Source organism: Dermacentor silvarum, chromosome 1 (genome assembly GCF_013339745.2).
Source record: "Dermacentor silvarum isolate Dsil-2018 chromosome 1, BIME_Dsil_1.4, whole genome shotgun sequence".
NCBI classification, from domain to species: Eukaryota; Metazoa; Arthropoda; class Arachnida; order Ixodida; family Ixodidae; genus Dermacentor; species Dermacentor silvarum.
Genome location: NC_051154.1, coordinates 43,283,030 through 43,298,143, shown reverse-complemented (window position 1 = coordinate 43,298,143; position 15,114 = coordinate 43,283,030). Strand labels below are relative to the sequence as shown.

The 15,114-nt window shown below is 43.5% G+C and overlaps 1 protein-coding gene across 3 annotated transcripts in view; it reads left to right on the top strand.

Annotated features, from left to right (window-relative positions):
* The window catches only part of LOC119461783 (triple functional domain protein), a 215,628-nt gene that overhangs the window by 15,684 nt on the left and 184,830 nt on the right, over positions 1 to 15,114 (top strand). For all 3 annotated transcript variants that reach the window (XM_049667188.1, XM_049667182.1, XM_049667194.1), the window contains exons 12-16: positions 5,986 to 6,072; positions 7,696 to 7,887; positions 11,918 to 12,040; positions 14,169 to 14,360; positions 14,820 to 14,989. In XM_049667188.1, the coding sequence (XP_049523145.1) occupies positions 5,986 to 6,072; positions 7,696 to 7,887; positions 11,918 to 12,040; positions 14,169 to 14,360; positions 14,820 to 14,989 (764 nt within the window). The remainder of the gene's footprint in view (positions 1 to 5,985; positions 6,073 to 7,695; positions 7,888 to 11,917; positions 12,041 to 14,168; positions 14,361 to 14,819; positions 14,990 to 15,114) is intronic.

Sequence of the window (15,114 nt, the reverse complement as noted above, 5' to 3'; positions counted from 1 at the left end):
ATTTTTATGCTGCCTACTGCTTCATTATCTCAATTCATGTGAAGTATTGTCTTGTTTCCTTGGTGGCCCTTACTATTGACACGTGTATGAATTGTTTTTGTTTTCGACGAACATTTTTTTACAACGAGCCAATTTTTGTTGCAATGTTATCACTCAGTGCAAGATGCGCCTTTCTGTATCTGAAGCTTCTCAAATGCTATTGCTGGTTCTATTCGTTGTCTGTTGTAGGTCACAGAACCTTGTGTAATCAGATTGTATAGGGGTGTGTGATTAGTGAGTTTTGAGACCGAATCAAATACGGAACAAATAGTGCCAGAAGCGAATCAAATTGAATATCAAATACTTTTCGAATAGTTTTAGAATAATGAATAGCCATTATCACAGTTATAATATAAATGATGTTCACATTCCAGTATTCTTAAAGTTAGCAAGTTTCTGTCAATACATAGTAGCATACCTGCCAACTCTTCCAAATTTTCCCTAAAGTGTACGAATTTGGACCCGTCTTTCGATTTTATGAATGTCGGCTCAATTTTTACGGAAAAGTGGTTATATTCGCAAAATATTTTAATTCCTAATAAAGTCACATTGTTGCTGGTGGGCGGGGGCGCCACTTACATAGGAGATGGGGGTAGCGCCGTAACCTTTATTGTCTGCAGAGTAAGGACATTTTTCACTCTGTGACGTTGCCTTTGTCATCAGGTCGTTGGACGTCCTGACGACGGCCGTAAGTCACTGGTTGTCGTTACTTCAATGCCCCCAGAGACGACAGCGATTTCGGGTCGATGCGGCAGGCACTGTTTCTGTATTGGAGGCTGTGGCTTGTCGTCTCGCCTGTCACCTTCACTAGGCTTTGGTCGCGAGTATGACCTGTTTTGTGGGCCTCGCTTTTTTTTTTTGTGCGACGTGCTGCTGCATTGGGCGCAGTGCGACTCCGGCACTCTGGTGTTTCGTAGCCGTAGCGGCTGCAAAGTATGATGGCGTGCTCGAAGCCTCATCAGTACTAGACTCTATCAGTACTTTCAAGTGTGTTTGAAGTCGTACTCCTTGGCAGAATTCCCGTGCCTCCCCCCCCCTCCCGGTCGCGAGTTTACGAATTCGAACGTCTTGAGGTTGGCAGGTATACAGTAGGCTACGAAACGTTGTTTATTAAAAGCAGAAATGGAGCATTATGAGCAAACAAGTCGTTTCTTTGCATGCACAGGGCTCTTCAGAGAGTGCGAATGATTGCTATACAGCCTGTAAAGTATGGCTACCTTTGTGACATACTAGCCTGCTGCACTACACAAGTTCTCCTGTTTTATGTCTGTATACTATGCCTACGGGGGGGGGGGGGGGGGGGGGGGGGAATTTACCATGCTTTTGCTCCAATTTTATGTTTATTTTGGCACACTTTAAGTTTTGAAATATTCGAAAAGGATTAAAAAAATATTCGCATTTTCGAATATTTGATTCAAAGACCGAATTGAATAGGACACTATTTTATTTGTTATTCGGAAATTTTGAATACTCCCACGACCCTACATTGTATGCGCAACACAAATTGTGCAGTACTCTCTGGAAAGCAAGTGGGCATCAGTGTTTGCACTGAAACCTTCCAAAAGTCATGTATAAAAGTCGACGCGCTTGACCCGCAGATCAGATTTCACCGATCGCCGACTGCACTCGCTGCTATCATTGTGCATTGCCACTTGCACTTCTGGGCACAGGTGTGCACAATAAATAATAATTTTTTTTTGCCCACAGTTTTCACTACGGTCTGCTTCTTCACCGCCACTACAATATGACACTATATTGGCATCACTGAAGTGATGTGTTCTTTTCTTTTCTTTAGAAACGAGGCAATATTCTGTATATTTTCTTTAAAAGTAGAAGCCAGCCTTCTTTCTTTTTTTTTTCTCATTTTTCAAATATTTGTTTAATATAAAAAAAAATGTCGCCATTTGAACACCCCTAGGCAAGACCCATACATGCTAGGATTTACGTCTCCCGTCTCAGCCTATTCAGCCAGAAATGCCTAGATATTCTTGCAATTAATGTTCTTAGTGATACTTTTCTGCCACTGAATGGCATTGCTGCTGCACAGAAAAATTGGTTGTGCAAAACAGTCTTTGGTTACTTTGATCCAATTCATTATTAAGTGGCTGTACTATGGATCAATTGAACCCAGTTATATCGAACTCGAAGATGATTGCGAAATAGTTTGATATATCAATAATTCGAAATATAAAATATGCCTATCTGAAAACTCCGCACGTCTCAGACAGTCTCTTGAGAATCTGAAAAGTGGGAATTTACCGATTGCATGCCCAGAGCCACTCATTGAAAACATCCGAGTGCCATCCATTTCTTGTAGAACACATGTATCGGACTGAGAGGCCTTTTGCGATCAGGAAGCAGCGTGGCGATCCTCTTTCCGATAATGAACGGCCGCAGGCAGTATGCTTCACTGCACTGCAGTTAGTTTCTTTCGCTATGAGTATGCTTAATTGCATTACATGGGTGTAACACTGTGAAGATTACTAAAGCAAATTTGGCATTATGGAGTGCAAATAAACCCTTGCTGCATGAGCCCTTCGTATTTTGAGGCATACACCTTGCTAATTTTTCTTCCGTGGCATCTACTACTACCTTTCATATTCAATGTCTTGACGGCATGTGCCAAAGCAGTTCCCTTTCATCAACATGAATATTTCTGATGACATGAGAAGTGATGTGAAAGGTGATCGCAGTCTTGTTAGGCGAAGCACACTTGCAGGGGCACAGCGTTCAATAATTAAATGTGGCGGTGAATGGGAGTTCTACTACCTTTCATATTCAATGCCTTGACGGCATCTGCCAAAGCAGTTCCCTTTCATCAACATGAATATTTCTGATGACATGAGAAGTGATGTGAAAGGTGATCGCAGTCTTGTTAGGCGAAGCACACTTGCAGGGGCACAGCGCGGCACAGCGTTCAATAATTAAATGTGGCGGTGAATGGGAGTTCGATATATGCATAGTATAGTACAGTGCTATACTTTTGCATGGGATTTCCAAGGAGTTGTTACAAATGTTCGATATAAACAGTAATTTGATATACCCGGGTTCAGTATATTCAGGTTTCACTGTACCTGATGTTTAGGCTGTCTGCAGATTTATGTTTATGTAAAAACAAGTTTTGTTTGATCAATAGGAGCTTGCCATACTCGCAGAATTAACAATAAGCACTAGACGTACTGTTGTACAGTGGAATCCCGATGATACGAATCTCACGGGGTTACGAAAAGTAGTCGTATTAGCCGAAATTCGTATCATCGAAACACAATGAAACCTAGCTAAATTAAAGAGTCAGAGGTGAACTCACTCAGGCACACGCACGTAAAGAGCATTTACAGTACAGACCACTTATAACGTTACCGTTTATAGTGCAGAACTGGCTACAACACGGCCTTTTCCGACTCCCGTTTACCCTCCAATAAAACTCCATGTATATGCATACCGCTTAGAGTGCAGCCGCGTGAGATGAAAAACCGGTTATAATTCTGCTTCCGCGGGAAAATCTAGCCGACTAGGGCGGTAGCGAGCACGCTTCTCAACAAGGTGCGCCCAACAATGGGTGAGGAGATCAACGAGGGCGATGCGGAGACGTGCAGCATGAGTCCAAGGGCGATAAAATTGTCGCCGCGCGCCGTATGTGCGAGTGAAAGTGCGCGGGGGACGCGCGCCTTCACGGAGAGCGAACGCATAGCCGACTTCCGTCGTGCGAAAGGTATGGGAGGGAAAGGGGGCGACGCTGTGCTGCGGCACCAAATGCGTATCTTGCACGGTGTAAGTGGTATCTTGCAACCGGGTGCAAGGCTAACTGGCGACGCAATCTCCCACGCGAGAGGAGCAAAGCGGGAAGGCAGCGCGGGAGGGAGAGAGGGGGGGGCGGCTTCTAGTCTGCCAACAAATGCGTTCTTATACACTTGGCCATAAAATATTGTGGGGGGGGGGGGGGGGCGAGTGTGTGGCGAAGCGGTCCTCCTCTCCTTCTAGCGGCGCAGCCCTGGTGTCGAGACCGACGCTTGCACGAATGCGCGTCCCTCCGTGACTGCAAGCGTGCATGTTCCCGTGCGGGAACATGCAGGCTTGCTCAAAGCGCCGGTGATATGCGAGTGTAGTCGCGAGGTGGAGGCTTCGATGGGCATAACTATGTGAACAGTGAGCTGGCGTGCGTAGCTGTGGCCGCTTTTTGTCGCGTCACGAGCGCGGATCTCCCGGTCGCAAACGCAACACCGCAGTTCTTGTTTCTGCGCTGCGCCTTTTCGTGGCCAATCTCCGTTCTTTTTCTTTTTACGAACGGGGTGTTCTCCCACAGAAGAGCGTGGCAGAAAAGGCGCTCTATAGAAAGTGACAGGCAAGATGAAAATGAACCTATTTCCGTTACATCAGCTAAGTTTTGCCCGTCGAAGCCACCACAGTGCCAATCGCAAGAGGGGCACCTCGCGGCGACACTGGGATATCGTCGGCGCGCAAGGAACAAGCGTGGAAACATGCGTGCTTGCCGTCACGGAAGGACGCGCATGCGCGAGAGCATCGGTCTCGACACTAGGGATGCACCACTAGGAGAGGATGACCGCTTCGCCACGCGCTCGTGCTCCCGGCAATATTTTGTGGTCGAGTGTACTTTGCGCCTGTGCCTGCTGTCAGTGTTATCGCTCGCACCGTATCTTGAAAGCGATCTCCACATGGCTCTGACCTTTGTAAGCGCTGTGCTTACGCTGCTCAGTTTCCGTTGAAGCGATAGACGGCTGTGCTTCCCCACGCCTGCGTGGGGAAAAGCAAAAAAAGCGTCACCGCTTCAAGCTCTTCACGCCCAGTCGCGGGCTCCGTGCTGTCCGGCGCCACGTCCGCGCCTCCGTACCAAAAGAGAAAGGGAGAAAGCGCGTGACAGCGCGCTGTTCTCTTTCGCGGCCGTCGGTGGGGCGGTGTTTATTCGTATCATCCGAAACGGGTTGAAAATGGATTCCACTGTATATGATTCCACTGTATACAGATTCCACTGTATATGATGCCATATGTACTGAGAGATGTGTATTTGCTGTGTTGTCCCTTCCATATTTATTCTACATTTAGAAACTCATTTGAATTTGATAAGCAAAGCAAGCTTATTCCAAATATTATGCCCATAACTTGTAGTTATCTCTGAATCCATTGACTTGCTGTGGAAATACAGTAAAACCTTGTTAATTTGACTCCCAGTTTGTGAAAAATCGGATAATTCAGACTTGCCATCTGATCCCAACAAGATTCAGTGGCATCATAAACTTGTTAATTGATATGTATTTGGCCATGCACATTCTAATTTGGGTGAGCACAGAGCATGATGAGCTGCCATCACTCGGAAAGGAAGAAATTTGCGACAAGAACTGTAGGAACCAAGAGCAAGAGCTGTACCAAAATATATTTAGCTTTTTTTTTCTTCCACATTTTATGTTGTGCATGACTCGGTGTTTGCTATGTGCCTGTGGAGCACCATAGTTGCTATCATCATGGTCGCATATTCTTCTACTGGGTCGTGACACACATCTATTATGATAAAGGTGCATGTGTCCGGTTTGCTGCCATTGCTGCATTGTGGAGAAAGTCACGAGGCCCTTACTACTGTGAATGTTCATCATTTGTATGAGATGATGAAAACCATAGTTTCTGTGCTTTTCTTGTGCAAAATCTAAATGAAAGTAATGAATTTCTTCAATAAGTATAAGCATATTGATGCGGTAAAGTTTTCGTTAGTTTTCTTGGTCCATTCGATAACTCAACATTAAGATAATTCAAGCATATTTTCTGGTTTCATGAACATTTTTTTTGGTTCTGAATTAAAAAGACCTAACTACAGTAACCACGTAGGTCAGATCAGCGTGAAGAACCTATGCCTTGGTTACACTCTGCAAGTGACTATTACTGCTAATGTTCGACTTCAACAGCTGCATGAATTGTGTTGGGCCGTTCGTTTTACAGGTTCACAGTGCCAGCAAAAAGTTGCTCTATCAGCTCGACCATCTTGTTCAGGTCTGTCATCCATCCAAGACAGAGGCACACAAGCATGTAAGTTACCTCTCAATTCATCATCACCATAATTTATTTTCCCTTCAAGGGCCCATTGAGGGGTATTGCATTAGTGGGAAGAGGTGGGGGGAGGGGGGGGGACAATCATCAAGGAATGTAAAATACAATAAACGTCACATTCTGGTGATATTGCATGACAAAACAGAAACACACTAGGACATGCAATCGTGGTCACATTCTGGTGCTTATTGGTTGTCAAACAGAAACATGCTTGAACACTTATACGTAAACTAGATGCTGCATTCAAAATGTACCGAATAAACTCGTGCAAGAGCTGCACTTTGTTTTACACAATTTTGACCAGGTGTGGCCCTTACGCGGGACCTCCTGTGTAAGGGCCGCTACTAGATGGCATCTAGATAGTAGATGCCGCTACGGTGTAACGCGGAAGTACACAGTGCGCAAGAATTCGCCACTGCGCGCTTGCGGCGTTGGGGTACCGAACGCGATTGCTTCTCCATTGGAAGTTTTTTTTCCCCCAAATTTTGGGCTGCCAAGTTGGGAGTGTGGCCTTTTCATGTGTGCGGCCGTTACACGAGTCTATACGGTATTAAGATGTGTCAGTCACTGAAATATATAAAAAGTGGTATTCTAAATTTGATGGTGTCTTGTTTGGTAACTATGTGATTAGGTTAGTCATTCCAGTCCTGGGTTCCGTCTGGCAGGGGACGATTGGTTAAAAGCATTAGTTGAACTGTGAAGTTGTACATTGAAAGTGTTGAAAACCCGATGGGATGTGTGATTCTATGGAAGCAGTAGTGTGCTATAATGTTTCGGCAAATTATACTATTGCTTATGAAATAAACAAATCCTAGTATTCTTTTACCACAGTGACAATGTGTAGAAAACAAGGAATGATTTTACATTGCACGTACTGATAAGTGTAACGGTGTACAGATGGACAGTAGACGGAAGGCAAGGAAGTTAGTTCTGGCAACCATGTTTGTCTCTGTCTGCAACCTCCTGTTCGCGTCACATACGGTTATTAAATGAGGAAATAATGAACAGGAATGCAAGGTTTTGAGAAGCCTCTAACATTTTATCTATTGTTGTGTAATTGTACCATTATTTTTGTTCCCACACTAGTGTGATTGAAAAATTAAATTTTGTTGCAAAGATTACAGACGAACACCTGCATAAATCTGCACAAACTCCACCTGATCTACCCCACGGCATACAGAGACATATGCCCGTGGTGTGGAGCAACACCAACACTCTTTCACATCACGTGGGAGTGTGCAGAACACGAAACAAACGGCACATGGAACGAATGGGAGGTGCTGCTGTCTAGCCCGGCCCTGGAAGATCGGCTACGACTGATCCAACGAGCCGAGCGGATGGCTTGTGCTTGTGGGGCCTTGGAATAGAGTGTTGCCCTGCTGGACAAACTCTGTCTTTAACCCCCTACCCCCTCTGGGGGACTGGGGTAGGAGCCTGTCTGGTTTCTGAATATAATAAAGTTTTACTACTACTACTACTTTATGACACTGGTGTTGTAGCTTTGAACGGTTTGGGCTAGTGCCACAGTCACATGCTCATAATCACACTCATGGCTCTGCGAAGGGAGTGTGAGCAACACATGAATAATTTTGAATTTTCCAGGGAGCAGCTGAAGGCAAAGGCTTGCTGTTGGGCTGCCAGGCTGGCGACTACTCGGAAGGGGCCAAGCACGTCCTGTCAGTGATCCACGAAATTCTGGGCCAACACCGGGCACTCGAGTCCAAGTGGCACACCAAGAAGCTGAAGTTGCACCAACGGCTTGCACTGCGTCTCTTCCAAGAGGATGTTCGTCAGGTGGGGTCTTCCTGGCTACTCCACACCTCCTCCATGAGTGAAAGTCATATTTGAGTACAATTTAACTTTGTTGCAATAAAGGTGTATCCAAAACAGAAATACCTTCATGGTATCCAATACTCATTGTAAGCGTACACGCTGAAATTGGTGGGAAAAAAAAATTCATATCGAGCCCATGTGAAAGAAACAGAAGCTTGATGCCTTCAATGAAACGGCAAAAGTCTCCTGTCAATTTGTGTCGTCCATCAACACACTGCTGTGACTACACATGACTTGCAAACGTTAAATTACAAACACTAAAGCGCATTTGTAATTTAACATTAGCTTGGTTTGGCTGGCCTCCAGCCAACCAGCCAAACCCAGCCATTAGCCAAAATGTGCATGCACAACCAAAATTGCCCGCTTCAAGTTACTTTGCCGAGTGACATTCTTGCACTATCGGTATACATATTTTAAGCTGCGAGTGAACTAATATTCACTTAGCTGCAATCGATATTGTTTCAGATCTTGCATTTTCGGTATCGTTATGAACAGCAGAATACTCATTGCAATTTAATATTGCCAACCAAATTTTAGATTTACTTCATTATATTTGATAATTTTTTATATCCATGTTCACTATAGGCTGTTTCAGCAGAGCGTTTATGGTCTGCTCCGCTCAGACTGGTGTGTGTTAACAATTTGCATTCAGCTGTTCTGCAGAATGCTTGCGGGAGGGAGCACTAATGCGCATGTGCACAACACTCATACCGACAGCGGAATGTAGAATGCTCCCCACGTTCTGCTATGAAACTGATTGTGTTGAGCGTTAGGGTGTGTCTACGTAGTTTCTTCATTTTACAGCCAAGCTGAGAGCGCGTTGCTGGTGCCTTTGGGAGATGCGCTTGTAAAGTAAGCGAAATCAACACAGTTCATGCAGCCACCGGTGTGCGTGGAATGGGAGTGGAGCGTAAGCGATGCTTTGCTAAAACAGTCTTATATTCAGGTCTGACTGCACGGCAAGATAACTTTCATGCTGCAGTAAGCTCTAGATACTTCTTAACTGAATCATCTGTAGCTTTGGACATTTAAGGCAAATCTGAAAATGTAGTTGACCGATTTATACTGGGCCCCTGGTCAGTAGAAGCTTTTTCATTCTCTGAACAAAACAGTACCAAAGTTTTGTAGTTTCTGTGGCCAGAGGCAGCTAAAGAAGAGGCATTTGTAGAGTGCTGGACAATCAAATTAAGACATGCATGGAAGACCTTGTGGTGAAATGTGTGTTGGCACAGCATTTTGCTAACATATTTAGAACATGTCGTAGAGGATTTTTGCGGCTATCATTACTTTTATGCATGGTGTTAGTTATCCCGAAAGCAAGCTTTGATTGGCCATAAAAAAATTTATTACATTTAGTGTAATTCGCTTTTTGTTATACTCAAACATATTATTCTGCGCTGTTTCTACCATTATTAAGGCACCTATCATTATGTGGCATGCAGCACTGCATCATCAAATGGTGCTACTCGTGATGAGTGCTAGTGACCATAGTGTTTTTGATGTTATTGTTTTTGTGGCTAATGCTGTTAAATGCTGTAGGTAAAAGATTTGTGAAAAATGTTACCAGCAGGGAAATTGAACAGGACACAAAGAGCAGACACAGCCACCACAAACGCTTGGAAAGCCACAGAAAGTAGTGATGATTTTGATGTCAATGTTCGTCCTCATAGACTTTCTGTTGAGCTATGTGCAATAATTCAGTGTTGGCAAATGTCACTGTCAATGTTGTCATTGTCTTTTCTGGTTATCACTGAATTGCTCATTAATACCCTAAACACATTCCTGATGAATCTTTGGTGCATTCACATGTTTTTGTATTTTCATAAAACAAAGGTTATCTGACATTGAGACACAGCAGGCTGTTCTTTAAGACATTCTATGTTGTAAATACAGTTTGCTATAATGCAATCTGATTATCATAAGATGGAGTGCTTGGTACTTGCCACTAGATAGATTTACAGTTTGTGTAAAATTATTTCGCTGGTGATGCAAGTTTTGTAAAAGTTATGTATATAAATTTGTTTAAATTTTTTACCATTTCAAGATGGGGAGAGAAGGGGAGGGGTGGGTGGGGGTGAGCATGTGGTGTGATCAAGCGTGCGCTAGGGGATGCGGGTGAGCGCGTGTCTCCTCTACTTGCCCGGCCGTGGTTGTTCATGGCTGTCCGCGTGGCTGAGCACATGCGCCACCTGTGCCCTATCTTGTTGGCAATCTCCGGCGGGTGAAAACTTTGGGCTCGCTGGGATGGCTGGTGGCTGCATGTGCGCTCTCTCTCCACACGCCTAGTGCTAAAGGTCGCGTAATCTCAAGTTTTGGAGTAGCAGAAGCATTCACCCTCATTTTTCTGTGCTTTCATCATGCCAGCGTTATGACTGCGATTATTCGTGGTCATTAAGTGAGATTCTTGTTCATGAATGTGTTCATGTTTGCTTGTGCATGCGTGATACTGTGCTTGTTAATTTAATTAGTAACTGAATGTTTACTACAATTTATCTGGCCGATAACACTACAAACCTTACTTTGTGTAGTTGTCTAATACTTTGCTATCCCTATCAATGCTTCGGCTTTTAGATGAAACTACAACCATTTTTTTATTTTTTACAATTTTCATATCATGTTTTTGACTCTCTGCGGTGGTTCAATGGCTGTCGTATTCTGCTGCTGAGCACAAGGTCACAAGTTTGATTCTCAGTTACAGCGGCTGCATTGCAGTGGGAGCAAAATGCAAAAATACTTGTGTACTTATTTTTAGGTGCACATTAAAAATACCCCAAGGGGTCGAAATTAATCTGGATTTCTCGAATACGGCGTCTCTCATAGCCCATGTTTCTTGCTTTGGGACGTTAACCTTTCAAGTGCCCCCAAAAAATGAAAAAAAAAAAAAAAAACGTTCAGAAAATGATTTTATTTTAAATTGCACATCTGAATAGCAAACTTTTTGCAGATTCGAAATTACATATATTACACAATTCACAACTTGTGTCTGAAAATACGAAATAACAAGAACCATGTCCGTTGGCCAGAAATTTCAGAGTTGATGGGAGTTCAGTTATGTCACAACCGCTTGATGTTACAGGTACATTTTAGAGCAAACATTTGTTGAGAAAGGCTTCAAAATATGAAAAGTCAGTTTTTGAAGTGTGGCTATGGAGGATTAGAACATTGCTTTCGTATGAGAGATCTCAAAACACGGTATGAGGCAGTGTCCCAAACTGCTGCGCCATATCAAAACTATTGTTGTAGTTGGTGACACCAGAGTCATTGGATGCATCTACAGCACTAAAAACACTGCCGTCACTGTCAATGCTTTCATGCAGAAGCAAAGAGCAAAGCATCTTTCGAGCTTGACGACTCAATCAAATGAAAGCCGCGCTTTCACAACGGGCGCGGCAACACTCGACTGGCTCCCGCTATTCTTAGAATTTCTGCTGGACAAATGGAGTCTGTAGGCCCAATATAGGGTACCAAAGAGGGAACTCACCAGTGTGTCAAAATGAATTGGATGAGCCCGGCCACTTACCGTCCCTTGAAAAGAGCTCCCAAACATGTGGATGAGACAGACTCATCCTTAAGAACCCCACTTGGTCAAAATTAATCCGGAGTTCCCCACTGCGGCGTGCCTCATAATCAGATCATGGTTTCAGCATGTAAAACCCCACAATTTTTTTGATTTAGACTTGTCCTTGGCACTTTTTGTGAAAGAAATTGTAACTGAGTAAGGCTCGTCCACAGCACTTAAAGTGTTAAACCCCATAATTTCACTTTGAATTTCATGTTTTTGTGAAGCATTAGCTCGGGGGGCTAAAGTAGTGGTGGCAATGCTATTTGCATGGTCTTGGTTTTCTTTGTAGGCGCGTATGAAGAGCCAGGCAGCTTACCAAAACACTGGTTCAATAAAATATGTTCATCCTCTTTCTCTCTATGGGTGTATAGGTGTGTTGAAAAGTACTTGTAAGTGTGCATGCAAGTAACAAATGCTGTTTGGTCTTAGGTTTTGGATTGGTTGGAAAAGCACGGAGAGGTCTTTCTGCGGAAAAATCCAGGAATAGGGCGGAATTTGGCTCGTGCCAGAGTTCTGCAGAAGAGTCATGAACACTTCGAGAATGTTGCTCAGGTAGGATAGTTTGTAACCTCCGTTGTCATGACAGTTCTGTACATTGTAAAACTTACCATGTTGCTATATCTACTGCCTTTTTTTTTTTCATTAACAGGATAATGTATGTATTGGTTAACTTTTACTGCTTGATGTGTGGAAATGAATATGGTGTTTGCAGTCTGGCGGTGGTGGTTCTGGTGGTGGAGTGGGAAAGGATGCATTTATTTTTCACTTTTGGGAGCCTACTTTTTGGTGTCATTACATGATATGTTGCATGTTTTGCTCTTTGTATAATGAAAACTATTTAATTAGACTACTGAGATTGACATAAAGGAAATTGATGCTATGAGTGCTGTTGGGAGTGCAAGTGGTACTTCTGCTATGCTAACATGTCGCATTCTGCCAGTTGTAACTGAATGATGAATGGAAACATTGGTGCCATCCTGTTATTGCTCACGTTTGCTTAGCGAGGGTTTGCATTTATTTAATTAGATCACCAATGCCAATACTGCACTGCTGAGCACATTGTCATGGATCTACTTTTCAGCCTCCATGGCTACTTTCCATTTGGGGAAGAATGAAAATGTGTTTGGGGTGCAAAGTTCTAGTGCATGTTGAAAAATATTGGTATAAATCTAGAGATATCCATCATGATGACCCCTGTATTCCAGCTGCCGCCTAAATGTGAAAAATCAATTGCTCGGAACTTGTACTAGAGTTGGTTATGCTTTTGCTTTTTCGCTACAAAAGTAGGGTACAAGTAAAAATGAAAGTGCAGTTTCAGTACTAGATAAATGGGAAAACTAGTGCTGTTTATGCTCGGATTAACTAGAAGTTTATTTGGGTGTGACCGTTGCATCTATTTAATTAACGTTCATTGGCTGAACTGATCTACAGCTGTCCTGTGCCATATATGTTTTAAGGCAGAAACAGTTTGATGGGGGGGCAGCCTGTATTAAGCCTGGACCGCTCTGCAAGTGCAGGAAGTGCCATGAATGAGTAGATCTGTGTGATGCCTGCATTTTTCTGAAACAAGCCTGATACAGGTGCCGCATGTTTTGCCACTGAAACAAGCGGTGACCTGGAGCACTTTCGGAACTAGTCTGGGAAGTGCAGGGCTGCGATTTTGTAGCGATGCCTTCCGCTCGATTATATGCCATCTTATCATCCACCGTTCACGGCTGGCTGATCGCTCTGATAATGCGGGCGGGACGTTGATCTGACCACTGACAAAAGCGCGAAAAGTGCGAAAAGGAATATCATCGGAGAAGGAATCGCTACAAAATTGTGGCCCAGGCATCATCTCTTTTTATGCTCAGTTAATTCACACTTAATTCCTGGTATTCCCATGCTGTGCCTTTTATTTGGATTGTCATTCTATTCATTTGGATTGCAGAACTTGGTAAAGAATGTCTCATAATGACATGATGGCTAATTTTATACAGGACTTGTAAAGTTCCTAGGGGTCACTGCAGTAAATGAACAATTGATTTTCGCCAGTAAAAGATGCACTGCACGAGTGTGCAGTAATGTTTTATTACAGGTGATTCTTGGAATTTGCACTTGCAGTGTGTTGGCATGTGGTACGGGATATCTGTTTGTGCACAGTGCCTGGGTCCTGCATGCTTTGAAGTTTGACTGTTGTCTGTAAAGGGGAATAAAACATTTGTTCTGAATAAATTTTTAAGCCAATATAAAGGGACTAAGGAACTGCGGCACTTGTTGGTGATGTTGACAGCGTTTTTTGTTCTTTTTTAACACTTAAGGGGCTCCTGAAACACTCTTGTTCTTCCTTTCGCGTCTTTTTGTGGCTTCACAATATTTCAATGATCCTGCTGCATAGAAAAGTGAAAGCCGCCAGTGGTCAGCTTTCTTGACAAAATGAAGTGCATTTGCACTTGTATTAGTGAAAAAGATTGAAAAGGCATAGCATTGTTGCACATTACTGGCTGAGCATTACAGGCATTATTTCCCATTTTGCACTGGGCCTGTCCCTCTACAGCTTGGCGCACTTGCTGTGAATAAAGGAAGTGGGAAAGCCTGACAGACAAGTCGCAGCTTTGTAGTAAGGTGCTTCAGGGCCCCTTTGTCGTAGAGGTGAAGGGAGTCGAACAACAGGTGTGCTGATTAATACACATTTATCCAGAACACGTACACAAATGCGGAGAAGCTGCTGGCAGCTGCAGAAGAGCTGGCACAGACGGGGGAATGCAATGCAGATGAAATATGTGGTGTGGCCCAAGATTTGGAAGACCAAATCACCAGCTTTGCGACCCGTGTTGAGCAGCGGCGGCAGCTTCTGCAGCTGGCTGTTATCTTTTTTACACATGACAAGGAGGTAAGCTGTCTCATGAATCTATCGGAACAGTAAGAGTTTGTTGGAATTGTGCTATTAGTTGGGCTTGCAGATAAGCCATAAAGGTTGACGTGAATGCAAGGTGAAAGCTGTAATCGTCGATCTTAACTCTAACTGCTTGTGCTGATATTGTATCTTTCAGCAAATACTGAATATGTACCTAAAATGAGAGCACTAAATTACTTAGGTGCTTGATTTTTTATCTGAATTAACTGTTTCATTTCTGAGCTTTCCATTTTCAAGGAAGTTCCTGCTTCCTATTGTTATTCCCCTGGCCATACTTCTGCATCACTGTGGTCCTGTACTTGAATGAAATAACATGATAGAGGACTGCTGCGTCAGCACATAGGAGTTCAGGTTGTAGTGCTAAGGGAGGCTATTTGCTTGTCAACACTTGAGTGTTTACTTTTCATTGACAGTGTTTTTGTGTATCAAATGCAGTTGAGCAGTTGGTTTGAAGAACTAAGGGCAGAGCTTCATAGCAACAAAGTGGCTGACTCTGTGGAAGCTGCAGAGCAGCTGATGGAACAGTTTACTCAGCAACGTGATTCCACCATTGATGCTGCTGTCAGTACCATCAGTGAAGGAGAGACACTGCTTGAAGAGCTAAGGTTAGTCAATGCCTTAAAATTTCTAGACAGCTTCTTATTTCATGTGAAAGATGAAGATCCTCTTGAAAATTGGCTGCTGATTTCTTTTACTGGCTGGAGAACCTGCTATACAATTTCTTTTTGTC